The 18,188-nt window shown below is 47.7% G+C and overlaps 1 protein-coding gene across 3 annotated transcripts; it reads left to right on the top strand.

Annotated features, from left to right (window-relative positions):
• The first annotated feature begins 140 nt into the window (after nt 1-140).
• MIGA2 (mitoguardin 2) lies at nt 141-17,449 on the top strand. Of its 3 annotated transcripts, none has more exons than XM_065695948.1 (16): nt 141-272; nt 1,496-1,741; nt 2,391-2,586; nt 3,503-3,615; nt 5,713-5,830; nt 6,313-6,452; nt 7,886-8,003; nt 8,191-8,291; nt 8,768-8,883; nt 9,316-9,388; nt 10,008-10,094; nt 10,750-10,848; nt 11,060-11,194; nt 11,767-11,820; nt 12,720-12,836; nt 13,608-17,449. In XM_065695948.1, exons 2-16 carry the CDS (start codon nt 1,646-1,648, stop codon nt 13,806-13,808), a joined length of 1,764 nt encoding a protein of 587 aa, XP_065552020.1. In that variant the 5' UTR covers nt 141-272; nt 1,496-1,645; the 3' UTR covers nt 13,809-17,449. The 3 variants fall into 3 exon arrangements, with proteins under 3 accessions (XP_065552020.1, XP_065552018.1, XP_065552019.1); XM_065695946.1 differs by having other exon boundaries at nt 142-272; nt 2,376-2,586; XM_065695947.1 differs by lacking the exon at nt 141-272 and adding an exon at nt 897-914 and having other exon boundaries at nt 2,376-2,586.
• The last annotated feature ends 739 nt before the right edge of the window (nt 17,450-18,188 follow it).

The following is an 18,188-nucleotide window of genomic DNA, read 5'->3' as shown; positions in this document are numbered from 1 at the left end:
TGACCAATGGGCGCTGGCTCCACCTCCCCGCCCCTTCCCCTCGCTGCTCAGCCTCACTCATCCTCGAGCTCGTCCTCGGGATGCGTTCTGATTGGTGAGCCGGCAGGCAGCTCGCCGCCTTTATTGGCTGGAGGGGTGCCGGTGGGCGGTGCTGCCCCCTCCCAGGGCAGGCTGCGGAGCGGGGGGAAGGAGACGCTGCCCTTCCGCGGTCATGGCGCGCAGCGCGGGGAGAGGGCGCCGAGCGGGGCCGCGCGCCTCTCCCCCCCGCCACGGTAAGTGGTGCCGGCCGCGCTCGCTCGCTGGGGCCCGTAGGGCCGCACCATCGCTGGGGCAGGGGGGAGACGGGGGAAGAAGCTGAAACGGGGGGACCCCTTTAGTGGAAGTCGGGCCTGGGGACGCTCTGTGGTGCAGAGGGTGCTGGCACCCGGGGGCTGCACGTGTGCGGGGCGTGAAGGGCCGGGGGACTCCCGTTCGCATGGCCCCGCTTGCTCCGCCGGTGGGTTCAGCACTCCCACAGTGCCTCGGCAGAGAGCCCCCGGGGCGGAGAGCTGCGGGAGGCGCCCCAGGCAGAGGCGTTTCCTCGGGCCCTTGCAGCGTGCGCTCCCCAGCCGGGCGGAACAACCGCCCGGGGTGTTCCGGTACCCGAGCCGCCGGCACCTCGCTGCTTTCGTCTCTGCGCTGGCCAAAGCGTTGCGTTTAACCTTGTGAGGAGAACGCATCACTCACGTGTGGGCCCTGCGGCTCCTGCCACCTTGAGACCATTTCCTCGCGTCTCCCAGATGGGTTACCTGCCTGCGGGCAGTGCGGTGGAGGCAGGCAGGAGCAGGGGGTCCTCATGCAGCTGGAACACCACGGGTGGGTTTAGCCTGTGTGGGTGCAGCGGGACACCAGAGCCCCGCGTGGCTGCACATGAGGTAAGAGCAGTGTGGCCTGGCAGAGAACGGGGCCAAAGGGTTTGTGCCATCGTGGTGGTTAAAAGATGAGCCTCCCGGTTTCAGTTTCTGTGGCTCTGCCCTTGATGTGGAGCATGTGCCTCTTCCCCAGCTGCACTGAGTAAACTCGGTGTTGAAACCTCTGGGGCAAACACCTTTGGTGGTGGCCCTTGAGCGGGTCTGTGGTGCACAGAAAACTACAAAAGCAGGTCTTTGATAATGAAAACAGACCCGTGGTTATTTGTAATCTATTTATATGTATTCTTTTACAATGGTGCTGCGAACAAAATCCTTCCAACCACACGCTACCAGTTCTGGTGCATGTAGAAACCTCTGGCAGCTGTTCAAGTCTGAGGCTGTTGCTGCTGCTATAGAGCAGTGTAGGGACCTGCCCTCATGGTTGGTAGGACAAGCAAAGCAATTGCTGCTGCTGGTGGTGAGAAGATGCTTTGGATCCGCTTGGCTTTAGCGGCACTGCTGTTACAGTGTGGTTTGTGGATTACAGTAAAAGGCACAAGGCTGTGTGTTCCCTTCACTCACCTGATTTTCCTCTCTTCCGGCAGGAGGAGCATTGCTGGATGAAGGCTGAACCCAGGACTCTGAGCCAGGTGTCAGAGGAAAGTTGGATTTCTTTGTGAGCAGCTCACGCAGCATCCACAACAAGTACCCTTCCCCTTGCTGGCTCCTGGAGGTGCCAGCATCCTTGTGCAGACATGGCATTTCGAAGGACAGAGGGAATGTCCATCATCCAGGCCTTGGCCATGACTGTGGCAGAGATCCCCGTGTTTGTTTACACCACGTTTGGGCAGGTACAGTAGTGGGAAAGGTTTTTCTGTCTTATTCCTTGGGTTTTCTTTGTGATAGTTGTGAGGGACAGAGGCATGACAGGGTGATGCTGGGGGACCTGCGTGGTTTGAGGGTTGGTAAGAATTGCATGAAGACTTTGGGGGATTGGAAGATCTGCTGGTGGTGGGCTTGGAGAGGGGATAAAAGGGTTTCACACATCCCTCCCTGGGAGAATGCATGGATTCAACCCTTCTCTCCATCAAAGGTGCTAGGAAAAGACTTCTGTTTTAGAGAAAAGTAATGTATTTCCCACTTGTTGTAACACAACACTTGGAGCCATAAAGCTGAGCTACATACCAGGGTTTCAGAGCTGAATTTGGATAGCCTGGACTGCAGCTCTTACAGGCTGTGTGCAAATATGCAGTGTGTTTTGGCAGCGAAGATTGAGACCAAGTTCTCCAGGCTCTGTGAAAGTGATGCTCCGCAGTTTCTCCCCTGCTAAGTCTTAGTTGTGTAGCAGGGGCTGTGTTTTGCGGGTGGGAGGGGGAATGCCAAAGGTGTTTATGTTTAAAACTGCTTTAGAAATAAACCAAGGGTGGTGGAATTGGTTTTTCATTGTTGCTCTTTCATATCTTTTGTGTTCTTTTGTGTATAAAGTCTGTCTTCTCTCAGCTGCGGCTCTCTCCAGGCCTGCGTAAGGTGCTGTTTGCTACAGCTCTCGGGACAGTTGCGTTGGCTCTTGCAGCTCATCAGCTGAAGCGGCGTCGGCGCCGAAAGAAGCAGATTGCTCCAGAGAAGTGTGGCTTTAAGCCTGGCGGGATCACAGTGCCCATCTTGCCAACCAGAAGGGTCTCCTCTGTGAAGAAAGGTTGGCCTTGCAAAAAGGGAAATGCCCCCAAAAGCCTTTTGTGAGGGAGCAGAGAGGGTGCACAGGAAGTGATGGGCGAGAGGAAAGTGAAGCCATTTGTATAGTCCATCGATGCAGAATGAAATTGGAAGCACAGTGCCATGAACACAGGGTTAGTACAGGAAAGGCAGAGACCCTGAGCTCAAAGCCCGTGCTTTGAAAGAAGCAAGACAGAAGTGGCACTGAGGTTTTCACCAAGGTTTGCAGTTTCCATCCCCCTTCCTACAGGAAGACTGTGGACCTGTTATGCCATGTGCCCCTGACAGTAACAGCCCAGGGCACACAGTGACCTGGTTATGTATTGATCTTGGTGATGCCAACATGAGGCCTGACCCAGGGGTCCCTTGTGTAGCCACTTTGGTGAGGTTGGGATGATAGAGGGGAAGCTGGCCTGGGGCAGGCTGGGGAGTTGTGAGTGTTCATCCAGCTCTGAGGCAGCTCCTGCACCTGATTGTATTGATTTTGGGGGTAAGACTGACCCAAGTCCTCAGCAAAGCACTTGAGAGATTAAGTATTTGTTTTGTGAAACATGAAAATCTCTGAACAGTTTTAATAATAACCGAAGGAGGGCCATCTGTGCTCTGCCTGGCCTGAGGGAAGCTGGAGGAGTTCCTTCTTGATGCTTCCCACTTGCTCCCTGCTGTCCATGAGTGGTGAATAAACATTAATTCCTCAGCCTCGGATCCCCACTGATACCAGCTTTATTAGTGTCTCAGGGCAAAATAGAGCATGCAGGAGATCCGTGACTTATTTCTAGGTACTGGATGCTGCTTTGCCCATTCACAATCACACTTCCCAGGGCAATGTTCCCCTCCCTGTTCACAGCTGCAGTGAACCGAGCCTTAAAATCCTGGTTTTATGTGGCCTTTCCTTGCAGGCTACTCCAGCAAGAGAGTGCAGAGTCCTGGCAGCAAGAGCAATGACACACTCAGCGGGATTTCCTCCATTGAGCCCAGCAAACATTCCAGTTCTTCCCACAGCCTTGCCTCGGTAAGATGGGAGATGTGAATGCACCTACCTGTAACAAGGGCACCAAGTCCTTGGGCTTGTGCTGGCCCATGGATGATGCCAAGGCTCTTGGAGCAGGACAGGTTACAGCCTAATGGTAGGGTGAGTTCTGATACTAACTTTGCAGTGATTGTCCGGGGTTGCCCGCATGCAGTCAGAAGAACATTTTCCCCTCCTGTGCTGGGGCTGCTCACAGGTTGCTTGGTTGTTAAAACCAAAGTAACTACTGAAATCTGATAGCTCTGTTCAGGAAACAATGCAGGTTGAGAGCACAGCCCAGTCATTCTACCTCCTCCAAAGCCAAAAGCAGCCTATAAATACAGGTAATTCAGGCATAACCAGGCAGGAGAAGCCATGGCTGCTTATATCCACCTCTTGTGAGACCAGACACAGAATTGCTGGGGAGCATTTGTGGCTTTAAGACCTGTTTTATATCTATCTCCATTGCCCAGAGCCTTGTGTGCTGCTGTTGGAGCATCAGGCAGCCCAAGTGAACCTCTGTAGCTTCGTGCAGTGTGACTTATTGCAAACCACCCCCTTGGCATCACCTGCCTGGGCTTGGTGGCTGGTCAGCAATGCTGGGGCAAGGAGAGGGGAAAATCACCCCCTCGAAGGGAGCTCTGGCCATCAGCATCCCCAGGCATTGCTGGGTTTTAGCTCGTTCTCTACAGTTGAAGTGCCAGAAAGCTGCCGAAACTCCGTGTCTCCACACAGACAGTGTGTCTCCAGCAGGCGGCAGTGTCGGCCCAGCGATGAGTGTGCACTGGCATTCTCATGGCATAACTGGGATATGATGGGACGTGTCAGTAAGCACCGGACTGTGTCCAGCTCTGGCCTCCCTCTCCCTTTGGGGACTCTCACATCCATTTAATTCCCCTGTGGCATCTCCCTTCCCACAGATGCCGTCCAGGATTTGTATCCTTGAAGTCAGTTTCTCTTTAGATAAAAAGCTACCTAAATACCTTTTTTGCTGCTGGTGCATGGGTGGGAATATCCACAGAGAGGGATCTGTTCCCATATCCCCTCCGTGGTGTGGGAGCTGAGTGTCTGTGACACTGTACTCATTGCTTTCATGTTAGTTGATGGAAAAACAGCTGATCCTTCACACTGCTGCAGTTTCTGCCTCTTCTCTCGTCTGCTTCCTGGGGTTCTTTGCCATCTAATAAGTCAGCAGCAGTAACTGATGATTTGCAGTTCGAGATCTTGAGGTGATTTATTAACACTCCAGAGATCAACCAGCGGAGGCAGGGCAAGAAGTCATTGGTCAGATTATTATGGTCAGGTTTTTTTCTACAGTCAGACTTGCATTTGGACACCTTTTTCTGAGCCATATGAAACACTGGTCATTGATGGTGTGTGAACCCAGCACTTTATTGGGTGGGACTTTAAAAGACATTTATGAGCTAGTATGAAACTGGAGAAAGGTGACAGTTTGCTGTATAGTTCTTAGTGCTTGGCTGTCCCAGGAGAAGATCTGGTTACAAAGAGAAGAGTGAGGATCCCCCTGGCCAAAGCTCTCAGCTGTATTTCTGCTGGTAATCTGTTCCATTGCTTGAACTGTGGTCTCTTCCCTCCCACTTCCAGTGTTTTGTGTATGGATACCTGGAGCTGCCATGAATTTTCTATCAAAATCCTTGTGCCTTTGTAGTGATTGCTTTGGAGCTTTCTTGGGCTGTCACCTCCATCAGTTCTCTCCTGCCAGTGCTCCCCATTGTACCTGGTTTCCTAATGGAGCTTCAGTGTAAATTGCTCGGGAAGGTAATTCCCATACAACTTCCTGTGCTTCCCAAGACCCCCCTGTGGTGCTGCGTAGAGAAGGAGAGAACTTCTCACCTTGCCTCCACTCTCAGCATGGTGGGGCTGTCACAGCTGACAGCATAGCGTGAACCCAAGCGGGAAGGGGCTGGTAACCCTTGATACTTTCCCCTTCCCAGGGCAGGGAGAACTGGTGCAGGGGAGCACAAGGACAAACTCGGGGAAGGGAGTGACTAACTGGTGGTGATGTTTGTGTGGTCTGATCATTGCTACCCCTGGAGAGAATTTAAAAGGTGTTTGCTGCTCTCTGCTCCCTTCCTGCAGATGGTAGCAGTCAATTCCTCAAGTCCAATACCAGCATCAGCAGGGATATGGGAGGCCCAGGCAATGGGAGATGCTGGAGCCATTGGTGATTCCAGTGCAGAAAGCCTCTACATTCAAGGTAAACAGGCACAAGGGCAGCATTGCCCTGGGGGGGATGTTTATCACTGTCATTCAAAAAGAGTCTGCAAATTGACACAGAACATCAGCAGCTCTCTAATAGAAAGCTCTGTTCCATTCTGAGCTTAAACTCCATCACTTGTTAGTTACGAAAATCCCATCTTCTCCTAAAGAAACATTTCTCTTAGTGAATAATTTACTTCCAAAATACTGTCCTTGAGCCACAGGCTCACCTTGTGCAGAGAGCAGTACTTTAAAAGCAACATGGCTGATGTTTTAACCAGTTTGGGGATGTTCTTAAATACAGTTTAGTTTGGATTAGCAGTTAAAAGGGAAAGAAATAAAATACATTTATTCTTTCTTATCAGCTGGGAAGAACTTCCCTCTTCACTGTATTGTCTGAATGAGCAAACACTCATGCTGTATGGCTTTGGCCTCAAATGGCCTAAGGCTCATACAGCTTGTATTTGGTTGCATTACCAGGCATGGAGCTGTTTGAGGAGGCCCTGCAGAAGTGGGAGCAGGCACTGACCATCAGGCAGAGGGACAGTGTTAGTACAAGCACCCCTGTGCCCTGGGACAGCAAGAAACAGCAAGAGAGCATATCTGAGAACATCTCAGAGGTAGGTCTCCACTTTTCCCTTGCTGGGGATCATGCTGAATGGCAGCCTCTGTGCTGGAAGCAGTAAGTTAGTAGGAGGTTAAAGAAGAGCAAATTAAGGGCAGAACTGGGCCAGACTCTGTTTAAGACCTGTCTGTAGCTGCAGCTTCTTTATGCAATGGGAGTGGGTGTTTTTAATGTCTTTCTCTTTTTAATAAGTCTCGCCCCCTCATTCCCCAGCTTTTCTACCCACCCTGCAGCATGGTGTCAGTCACTGTCAGGCAAGTCCTCCAGCAGCAGAGGCTGCAGTAGGAAAAGGCTGTAACTATACAGCATCCAAGAGGAGGGAATAGCTTTTGTGTGACAGTGTTGTGTCTGCGACTTCTGAATGCATTTGAAAGTGAAGATCATGATGGTAGCTATCACTTCCTAGGGAGCTGGGTGGAGAATAAGAGGCCAGCTGGCTGCATGAGTAAGGCTAAGTGGGAACTCAGAAGGAGTTAGGTAAGCAGGAGAGGTAGGGAGATGTGTAACTTGTTCAGCTACAGCTATGAACCCCAGTATTTTAGGACGGCACCTTCTATGCAGGGAAGACCTCTGATAAGAGGAGATCCAAACTAGAATGGTTTAGTGACAACCGTGAAGCTCAAAAGAGCAGCTTTAGCTCACGACTGTGAAAGGAGTTAAACTCCCAACTCTCCACTGGCAAAAAGAGTTCCTGGTGTAGGAAGCATGCGAGATATTTGTCTTTTGTCCTGGATAATATTTATCTAAGTCAAATCTGGATTCTCTTGTTGCTGTCTCTCTTTGAAGAGTCCTATATAGTATTTCTAAAGCTGACTTAAAACCAGTTGGTTCATTATCAAAATAGATTTCATGCTTCTTGTTAATGCTTCTGTCATCTGGGTGCAATACTCATGCAGGCACAGGGCCATGAAGGCAAGTTTTACTCTTCTCCTTTTTCTTCTTTATCCTCCTATGCTGCTTACAGTCAAGTTTGCTTACGCCCAGCATCTTAATCCAAGGACTCTTAGTCAGTTATTCAGTCCTGGATCCTCTCTTGTATTCAACACAGCTTTTCTGGCGCAATTCCCTCTTGAAATTAGGCTAAAATCACAAGTCATGAGAGCTCAGTGATACATAACTCATTAAAATACCTGTTATTCTGGATGGCAGATTAAAGTTCTTAAGTTCTTTCTTCCTTTTTTTAACAGGAAAATAGAATTGCAAAGCTAAAAAGCCAGATGGCTTGAATAGGCTGTGTAGAAACTTCCCTCCGCTTGCATTATTAGCTGCACTGTAGGATTAAGGAGTCCTCTCTGTTTCTTTCTTTGTTTTTCAATCATTTAATCTGCAAACTTCAAATCCCATTTTCCTGAAAACTTCCTCCCGTGTCTGTGCTGTCTGTCCATCTCTGCCCTGGCTAACTAAGGGTGGCTTTTATGTGTATTCAAGGAGGAGTCCCAGAAAAGGGAGTTTGCTGAGAAGCTGGAGTCCCTTTTGCACCGGGCCTACCACCTCCAGGAAGAGTTTGGGTCTTCACTTCCATCAGACAGCATGCTGCTGGACCTGGGTATGGGAGCTGAGCTGGAAATGCATGGAAGGGGCAGTTTCCATCTGGATGTATGGCTTTTCTGTAAGCTAGGCAATGTAAGCTAGGCAAAGGGCTGTTTGTGGGGTGGAGGAGAGGGAAAGCACAGGAGCTAAGAGAAATGGTAATTCATAACCTCCAACACAAGCAGCTTCTTCCTTTCCTCCAGAGAAGACTTTAATGCTTCCGTTGACGGATGGGTCACTGCGGCTGCGGACGGATGATGAAGACAGCTCAGCCTCGGAGGACTCCTTCTTCTCTGCAGCAGAGGTGACTTAAGTTTCAGCTGTGTCACAGTCCAGCTACTTGGAGGCGAGCCACGAAGGAACCAAGCACATCTTGGCAGAGGAAAATGATAAAACATGGAGCAACAGCCCCAAGCTGGGAGGTTCCTGATGGATGTTAGGAAAAGCCTTTTCTAATTAGGGGCATGGCGCAGCCCTTTCCAATTGGCATTTCCATGTCATCTTCCTATCTATTGTAGAAAACCTGCCATAACAGTCAGGGAAGTGCTGTAAATGTAATGTAATGTGGCTTGGTTACCTAACTTTTAGGGGATATTGAGCTGTCAGAGCTGGGACAGCTTTGAAACTGGTGGGAAAAGAAGTATCTTTGCATGAAATAATTGGCAGTGATGCAAGCTTGCTGGCTGAGGAAGGCACATCGTGCTTGTGTGCGATCTCTGAGTATGTGCAAATATCAATGAGATCATTTTGTTCTTCCCGTGTCTCTTGCCACCTCTACAGCTCTTTGACTCTCTCCACTTCGAGGAAATGCCATTCCACCTCTCTAAGCCAGTGGCAGCATATGAAGAAGCTTTGCAGTTAGTGAAAGAAGGGAAAGTTGCATGCCGGACACTGAGGTGAACACAGCTGGAGTTGTGGGTATTTGTGTCAAGGCTCCTTTGAGCAGTGTGAACACATCATTTGCCTCTGAGCAGCCCTTTAACCAGAATAACCCTGTGTGGTCAGAAACTCTGAGCATCCTTCCTGCTCATTCAGACTTCCCAGGGAAGTAGCCCCAGATTTTAGGACACAGATTCAGAAAGGAGAATTGTCCCAGGAAATTAGTAGTGGGAGATGTGACTGCTGTGGGAGGCTGGTAGGCAGAGTCCTGTGCTGTAACAGCCTTTGCGGAGGTGCTCTGATCCCCCAGGGAGCTGTACAAAGGGAATGTTGTTACTTTCTCCTAGGCACAGACCGGGGGTTTACTTTTTGTTTTGGGGGCTGTAGTTGATATGAACACAGACATCAGGAGAGCCGGAATTTATGCAGTCCTTCCTCTTTACCTCTAGGACAGAGCTCCTTGGCTGCTACAGTGACCAGGATTTCCTGGCAAAGCTGCACTGCGTCAGGCAGGCCTTCCAGGTGAGAATGGCTCCTGGGTTCCTGCAGCACTCTGCTGTCAGCAGTGTGTTCTCCTCCAGCAGCACAGGGGTGAAGGCTTTGCCTCTCTAAAGCAAATCAAAGCAGCAACCTAAGCTTCCCTTGCTTAATTCTGCAAGGGCATTAAGCAATCCCATCCTGAGCAGTTTGATTTGGAGAGCAGTGGTTATGTAGCTGCTGATGCTTAGTTCTGGGAATCAAAGATTTGGGAATTTCAGAGCTGCCCAGAAGCTGGTGCTCTCACTTAAGAGCTTTTCACTGGGCTGCAGTCAAACCTCTGAGGTGGGGAAGGATGGTTTCTTTCTCCTTACCACAATCCTTTTCCTGGCAATGCATGCCTAGAACCTGAAGAGCAGCTTTTGAACCCTGCCCCAGCTGCCAGGCTGTGGCCCCTGTGCCTTCCTTTTTGCCTCTTCCAGTCTTTCAGCCTGATTTTTAACTCGCTTCCTGGAGAGAGCGGTTTTGTTTTCTACACTCCAGCTTATTAAAGGTTGATGTGGTGTCTGAAGCATTCACTGCTTCGTGTCGTGTCCTTTCTTGATCCCAGCTCAGAATTCATGTAGGTGTATGTGCTCATAGGTTTCTTATGTTCCCTTTGCAGGAGCTGCTGGAGGATGAAAGCAATCAATTGTTTTTTGGGGAGGTTGGGAAACAAATGGTGATAGGACTGATGACAAAAGCTGAGAAGGTAAGAAGTTTGTATAACAACTAAGCGGTGTCGTGAGCACAGAGACACTTGTTCTTTCATCCCAACCAGAGTTTGAACAGTGTGTTGGAAGAAGAAAACTTCGATCTGTGTGCTGGTGACTAGTGATAAATACCTGTGCTTTTAATCTTGTTTAACCAGATTCTCTGGAAAGAGCTGTTCTGTGCATCTCCTATCCAGAATTTGATACTGTGCCTCACTGGAGAGGGTATGGTGTGTGCATCAGCAATGGCAGCATCTCAAGCGATATTGGAAAGGGAGAAGATAACAAACCTTTGCATCAGTGATGTAGCAGTTCAGATAGCTGGCTTAGTCACTTGGTCACCCCCTGAACAGGGAGATTGTTGCTTGCACAGCATTAGTCCCTTAGTGGCTCAGTTTTTGCATATAGGTGACAGGTCTTTAGCTGCTAGAAAGTGGAGCAATGTAGGTGTGTAGGTGCTTTGAGCCACAGCTGAGCCTGGGGCCATCCACACCTCCAAAAAAAAAAATGCTCTCTTTCTCCATAAAGAGTGTTTTGGCTAAAAGCTTTATGAAGTCACATGCATTTATGTTGATGTAAGCTCAGAGGAGACAAACTCTGGTGCCTGCATAGCTGTTGCACCTTCTGAAGTGTTCTGTTTCTCTGCTCTCCCAGAATCCCAAAGCTTTTCTGGAAAGCTATGAGGAGATGCTGCATTATGCACTGAAGCAAGAGACCTGGCCAACCACTCAGCTGGAGCTGGAGGGAAGAGGGGTTGGTAAAAGACATTATCTCTACAAACTTGCAGAGGAGTTGGAAGATAATGGATATGTAGGAGCAGCCTAGGAGTGAAAGAACCGCTGCTGAAATACTATTACATTGTGTACTTTGGCTCATTGCATTTTGTTACTTCAAACCAAAAAAGTAAAGTCCATCTCTTTTCTTTAACCCTGTTCCCTTTACAGACTGTTCTGTTCTCTGACAGGTGGTGTGCATGAGTTTCTTTGATATTGTGCTGGACTTCATCCTCATGGATGCTTTTGAGGATCTGGAGAACCCACCCTCCTCTGTGCTGGCTGTGCTGCGCAACCGCTGGCTCTCCGACAGCTTCAAGGAGACAGTGAGTAAATGGGGAGTTAAACTTGTGCTGAGTGTGAGATTACAGGGCCAAGGCTGGGAAAGAGTAGAACCTCAGCTGTCCTGGCTGAGCTGAATTCTCTCTTTAGAAATACCAGGCTTTCATGAAGCTCTAAACAACAATCTTCTGGTACAGGTAAACTGTTTACAGGAAAGCTTTCCCTATTTTGAAAGCTCCAATAGATTTACTTCTCTAATGGCCCTTATCAGTGATGCTAAATGATGACAGTGCATGTTTTCATGAAAGAAAATGAGAAGATCAGAATGTAGGGAAAAACGTGTGGTTTTGTGCACTTGGCCGTTCATTCTGGTGGTACCTCAGCAGCTCCTGTGGCTCCAGTGGCAGTGCTTTCCACTAGTCCTGGCCCCTAGCTGTGTATTTAAGACTGATTAGTTTCATAGAGTTGTTGGGAGGCACCTTTCAACAGCTGTCTGCTTCCAGTCTGCATGCTGGGGGGTTTGGTAACCAGATCAGGTCATACTTTGGCTTTTCTGGAAGGGATCTGGAGTAGTTAAATCTGCTTGGTTGAGATGGTCTCTCTCTGTTAATCGTAGGCTCTAGCAACTGCCTGCTGGTCAGTTCTGAAAGCAAAAAGGAGGCTTCTGATGGTAAGTAAACCTAAAAGGGAAAAAATCTAATGTATTTGAAGCTGCAAACACCCAGCTGTTGACAAAATGCAAAATTGCGGTGATGTAACACTGAATCACATTCTCTGTGATGCTTTAGAGCACTGGGGTCCTGCTGTTGTTGCTCCAGTATTGCCATACCAGTATTTTACTGAATCAGATGGAGTTTATTCTCCCTTTTTCTTAATGTGAGGATTCAAAAGACAACATTTTCTGTCTGGTATTCCTTCTCCCTGCTCACAGTACCATAGGAATGGTCACAGGCTCCAAGCAACAGGGGGCTGCTCCTGAACTGTAGTTTCTGTGCTGGAATGAATGGCTCCTGCACTTCTCTGCTTCTCAGCACTGATTGCTGAGTAGCTATTACTTGATGTATTTCCCTTAAATCTGTGGCTTTCTGAAGTTTCACAGCAGATGAGTTCATGGACCTGTGGAACAGGAAGCTGCAACTTCACAACCTCAGTTCTGCCACAGGGTCTGTGGCCTCTGGCAAGTTTTCAACTCCTGTCCCACAGCTAGCTGGTACAAGGAGGTTTGCCTGATGAGATGGTACAAACTGAAATGAGAGCATTGAGAGTTGTATTGCTGCTGCCATGCAGTAGCTCTGTCTTGGATATTTACATGCCCTTTCTTGGCTTGGTCCAGATTTTCTTCTGTTTATTTTCCTCCTGTAATAGTAATTTAGCAACATGAAGACAGAAAGCTCTAGTTATAGTTCAAGGGATCTGAAAGATAAATGTAATCCTGCAGGAAGAGATGTTCTTAAGTAGCTCTTAACTTCAGTTATTGCAGTGTGGTGCTTTCTGGCAGGGAATTTGGTAGCTGATATGGAATAAGCTGCTAATTCTGAGCATGAAGAATTCTTCCTTTCCTTGTGACAGGTACCAGATGGTTTTATCTCTCATTTCTACTCCGTATCGGAGCATGTCAGTCCTGTACTAGCCTTTGGTTTTCTGGGGCCCAAGCAGCAGCTATCTGAAGTCTGCAGTTTCTTCAAGGTAAGGTGGCTTTTTTGTACCTAATTTTGTTGTGGGACTCCTGCTGTCTCCTGTCTTAAGGCTGCAGATGTGTGCTTTTGGTGACTGATTTGGCATTAGAGGAACTTGGCTCTGTACAAAAGCCTTCTATAAATGACTTTATTTTTAGATGCAGGTCACTGAATTTGGATTAGTAAGAATCCCACAGATAGCAAAAATGTGTGATGAGATTTTAGGATAACAGATTGGTTTTAGTTGGAAAGGACCTTTAAAGCTGATCCAGTTCCAACCCCCTGCCATGGGCAGGGACACCTTACACCAGATCAGGTTGCTCCAAGCCCCTGTGTCCAACCTGGCCTTGAACACTGCCAGGGATGGGGCAGCCACAGCTTCTCTGGGCACCCTGTGCCAGTGCCTCAGCACCCTCACAGGGAAAAGCTTCTTCCTAATACCTAATCTAAAGCTCCTCTCTTTCATCTTAAAGCCATTCCCCCTTGTCCTACCTCTTTGAAACTGTCAAAAGTTCCTCTCCAGATTTCTTGTAGGCACTGTTCAGGTATTGGAAGGCTGCTTTAAGGTCTCCCTGAGCCTTCTCTTCTCCAGGCTGAATGACCCCAGCTCTCTCAGCCTGTTCTCTATAGGAGATGGTGCTGCAGACCTCTGAGCATCTTCATGGTCTCCGCTGGACTTGGTATAACAGGTCCATGCCCTTCTTATGTTGGGTGCCCCAGAGCTTGTGTTGGCAGGTCGGGGGGAGATCTCCTTACTGTAAACCTTCCTTTGCTTTTGCAGCACCAGATAGTACAATACCTAAAGGACATGTTTGATTTGGACAACGTGAGATACACAACAGTGCAGTCACTGGCAGAAGACATTCTGCAGCTCTCGCGGCGGCGCAGTGAGATCCTCTTGGGATATCTGGGCACTGAGACTTCCCCGGAGATGAACGGCATGCTTCCTGGTGAAAATGAGCCGCTGAAGGAGCTCATCTGATCTGTCAGGGGAGGAAAACAGTTTTGTACAAGGACCTATCTCCTTCCGGAGATGGATAAAACTACCTGCGATGCGCTGTGGTGGCAGCAAGACTTAACACACAGCAACCTGGTGGGACCTTCTGCTTTGTGTAGCCGGTAGTGTTTGCTGGGATGGATCCAGGACCACTTGCCAGCTTATGGTTTGAATTTGTTTGTTCCACCTTTCTGTTCTTGTTATTTTTAATGTGTCATATGAACCATGAACTGCCTGGGCCCAGATTTTTGCACAATTCCCTTGGCTAGGGACAACATACACACACCCATCATACACACCCCCATTCACCTGTGTGTTCTCTGGGAGGTAATCCCTGATGTTTACGGTTGTATGTGGGAGCAGGAACATCATTGGTAAATTCTGCACTTGACCATTAGCTTCTCAAAGAGGCTTTGTTTGCTTTGGGGTTTTAATTATTGTTCTTCTCTGCTGTGTTGCTACAGACATTACTGCTGATTTTTACCTGTAGGTGTTTTAATACATGCAATGTGACTAGCAAAGGTTTCTTTCCCAAGGAGGAAGAAATACTTCTGTAAAGCACTGAAGTAAAATGCAGACTTCTATAACCAGTCTGAAGCTCTAAGGAAGTTGGTCTGTTCCCTTGATGTTGCTGCTGTTTGCAGGCCAGATGATAGGCTCTGTGCCATGGTCATCCATCCTTGCTTAGGAGATTGCTGAGGTCTATGTTTGCCGCTAAGGCAAGATACTGTGAGGAAGGGGTGGATTTGCATCCTGCCTGTGCATGCACGAAGTCTTTAATGTCCATCAAAGTGCCTTGCTGTGTTTCAGAATGAGCCATTAGCAGGTTTTGTTAGGTAGGAGGTGTGGGGTGTACTCAAGCAGAGGGAACCAACGTGCTGTGCTGCTTATTTCTTCATGCACAACGTAGTAAGAGGTGTAGATGGTGGATGTGATGTACGAAAGGGGTTATGTGTGCAGGCAGCTGGAGAGCTGGGATCAAGCTGGTGGAGAGGAAATGACTCACGATAGTCTGTCAGTCCTGAGGATCATAACATGGTTTCGGGTATAGATCAGATGCATGTTTATGTGTGCCCTTGTAATGCTGGGACAGGCTCTTCTCCAATGATGTGATCCTGACTGCATAGCCAGCACCTGAAATCTTGCTGCTCTGGGACATGTGCTGAGTTGGATGTTAGCATAGGATAGCACCAGTGTTGCGTGCTGGACTTGCAGAATCCTGGCTTGTGTGAGGTTTGTGGTGATTTACTGAGTCCTCTCTAAATGCAGTACTGTGGATGAAGGTCAAAGGTCCAGCCTGTGCTTTCTCCTGGTTTAATCCAAAGACAGCTCCAAGTCCCAGCCTCAGAACAAGGAGGTATTCAGGGAGAAGAAAATGAGAACTTTCACAAAAACATGGGCTTCACTGTTTGTTCTCCAGACCTGATTAGTTATCCCTTCTGTCTATTCTAGGCAAAAGGCGTAAGTGTTATCTAGCCATGTCTTTATAAGGGGGACCAAAAAATGTAAGAATCTGGAGATTCCATGTGAGTAGAAAGTCAGTGCATGGGCTTGGAGAACACAAATGTCTTCTTTCTTCCCTCTAGGATATCTAATGTGGATCCTGCTGGTAAAAGCAGGAAGGAAGTAAGCAGGGAAAAAGTAAACAGGAGGATGTCAAAAGAGTAGATAAATGCTCCTGAGATGCTTGCAAGAGGGTAAGTGTAGAGTACGTAACATCTGTTGCTTTATAAGCACACCAAACTGATGTGGCTTATCCTGAAGACCACATTAATGCTGTAAACAAGACAGTGCTGAGGCAGAGGTGAGGAACAGCTGACCCAAGTGAAGCTGCATGAAATAAGCTATTATGAGGAGGATTTAAGAGGCAGCAATTGAATCTAGGAAAGGTCTCTGAGGTGTTTTGCTACTGGCAGCATGATGTGAGAGAAGGAACAGTGGATGTTGTATTAGCATGACACACCTGCTCTGTGTAAATGTGATTCAAAAATGTGTTATATTCTGAAAGCAAGTTACTTTGGGGGGAGGAAGTTTATAGTACTTCGTGCTCTTATGTGGCTGGTTTAGAAGAACGAGTAACTTCAGCAGCTTTGTATAATGGTTAAAAAGATGCTAAAATGTGAAGGTTAATGTAATAATACGGATTGTAATTCTAAAGAATCAATGCTGTTAATTTCTCATTTTTAAAGTTGTTTTATGTATATTTATTTGCTACTTTGAGTGTCTTTTGGCCTCAATGCATGAGGCAGCATGTTGTGTACTGAGAACAACACTGGCTGTGGACTTTGGTGTTTTCACACTGTGGTGGGAAAAGGGCAGTGAAACAGTGTCCCATGAAGTAACACTAACTTGCACTGCGGCTTTTTAAGCTAAGAAATTGTAAATTCCCAATTAATTAAATGGAAGAAAGACAGGGGTTTTTTTACAGCTTTATGCTTTTCCTTAGCTCTTATTGCAGATAGGGTACACTGCCCTCCCAGTGAAGGTAAACGGGAGTCTTCCCTGAGAATCTCTGCAGCTTTTTGAGTGTATGTCTGCAGAGACAAACTGATTTTCTCTTTACAGGGGAGGATGTTAAACTCTGCATGCCCTGCCCTGTCCCTGCTACTTCATTGCTGCTCTTTCTCCCTCCCTAACCCCTGTGTAGCCTGAGAGGAAAGGTGTTTGCAGCCTCCTGAAGGATACTGTTGAGATCAGTGCGGTCAGAGGAGCTGTTCCTATGGAAGAGGCTCTCCCTGACCTGAGGGGTGGTGATCAGTGACCTGCTGCCTTCAGCTCCTTTGGATGCAACCCTGAGCAGAGACTTGGGCCGCTTCCACTGATCCCAGCAAGAGCAGGGCTTGGCCCAAATGGCAACCACATACTCAGGTTTGCAGGGTAGAGTAAAAGGTGATGACCTCCTGCCCTCTGGCTTTGTAAGAGATCACAAGAAAATCCTCCTCTCCCCAGCATATTCTGTTTAGCAAGGGCAGTTCTTCAGTATTAGTAGCAGGTGAGATAGGCATTCAGGTAGAATCTCTAGAGATAAGCATTTACCTTTTTTATAATGAACCCTTATTCTCAAGGAGTTAAATCATTCTGGGCTGACTCTTGCATGATTTTAACACTGGGGATTTCAAGTGGCTTTGCAGCTATGAGATAGAATCCTTCAGTAGCTTCTGATGCTTCAACAGACCTTCAGATATGCATGGTTTTTGTTTCTTATGTGGGGGTTGTAACAAGCTTCACCAGTGGTTAAAGTACATCCTTGGTGCTTTAGCATGTATGTAGAGACTGCACCAAATGGCTCTAGGAGGGTCTTTATGATCCTTAAAGCACAAATACATTAATAAATAAGAGGAAAAATCTGCCTTGTTATCTACAGGACTAAAATGGCTTTGAAGAGCAGGACTTGTGCTGCCTCATAGAAGGAGGTGGGAAAGCAGGATATCACCCCTTTTCAGTAGAACATTCCTTTGCTGTATCTGAAACTAATGAATGTAAACTTGTGCCTATTTTTGCTTGATTTCCTAAAGGTGTACAAATCTGTTGTTTTGCTTCTTTCTTTTTTCTTTGCAGCTATTTTTTTAAATACCTTTAATCTTAGGCTGTGGGCATTCCATGTCAAATAAAACTTTCCTTCATGACTGTGGCTTTTGTTTCTAAATTCTGTGGTGAAACTTGCTAGAAACTCAGTCTCTGGTTGCTGATGTAGGTGACAGTTGTGTGACATTTCTGGTGTTAGTGATGGTATGAAACAAGGCTGACTTTTCCTGGAGTCAGAGTGCTAAACGCAGGTTTTCGTGGTCTATGGGTTTGTTTGCATGGGGACTCTTGCTGCTTCTAGTGAAGACAAGCCTGTGGATGAAGCAGGTTCTAAACCAAGACAATTCATTGCATGTTGAGCAGTGGTTGAAAGCTAGGCTTTCATTTCTGAGCTGTTTCTGGCTCTGTGGTGGTTCGGTTGTGTTTGGGTGTGATGTGGGCAGGCCAGCAGGCTCTGATAAAGTGATAACAGAAATCCCAGCGAGGAGCAGAATCTCTTCAACACTGTCCAAGTTCTTGTAGCATTCTTACCAGCCTCCTAAACGGTGTGAAAGAAACCCAGCTAAAGCCTGTGGGTTGGTATCAGAGGTGCCCATCTGCTAAGCAACTCAGGAAACTCGTCTCAATCATAGCATGCTTAAATACTTTCCTTTTCGAATGGGGTAGAAACCAGACTGAAGCAGGCAGGCTCCTTGCTTCCACAGTGATTAAGGTTCCATCCATACACTTAATACAAGCCAGCCCCGGTTAGCGTTAATGCAAGTCTGTCATGAACTGGGATATATGCAAATAAAACCTTCATGAATAGGAAGGTTTCTGTCTCATGCCACACCCTGAACG

The sequence above is a fragment of the Lathamus discolor genome, chromosome 15, assembly GCF_037157495.1.
Source record: "Lathamus discolor isolate bLatDis1 chromosome 15, bLatDis1.hap1, whole genome shotgun sequence".
Lineage (NCBI taxonomy): Eukaryota > Metazoa > Chordata > Aves > Psittaciformes > Psittacidae > Lathamus > Lathamus discolor.
The sequence above is the reverse complement of the archived record's forward strand: the minus strand, read 5'-3'. Positions and strand labels throughout refer to the sequence as shown.

Coding starts and splice junctions, on each gene's coding strand:
- MIGA2 (XM_065695946.1), top strand. CDS start 1,646: ATGGCATTTCGAAGGACAGAGGGAATGTCCATCATCCAGGCCTTGGCC. Junction 11,195..11,766: donor CCGACAGCTTCAAGGAGACA/GTGAGTAAATGG, acceptor TGTTAATCGTAG/GCTCTAGCAACTGCCTGCTG. Junction 12,837..13,607: donor AAGTCTGCAGTTTCTTCAAG/GTAAGGTGGCTT, acceptor TTGCTTTTGCAG/CACCAGATAGTACAATACCT.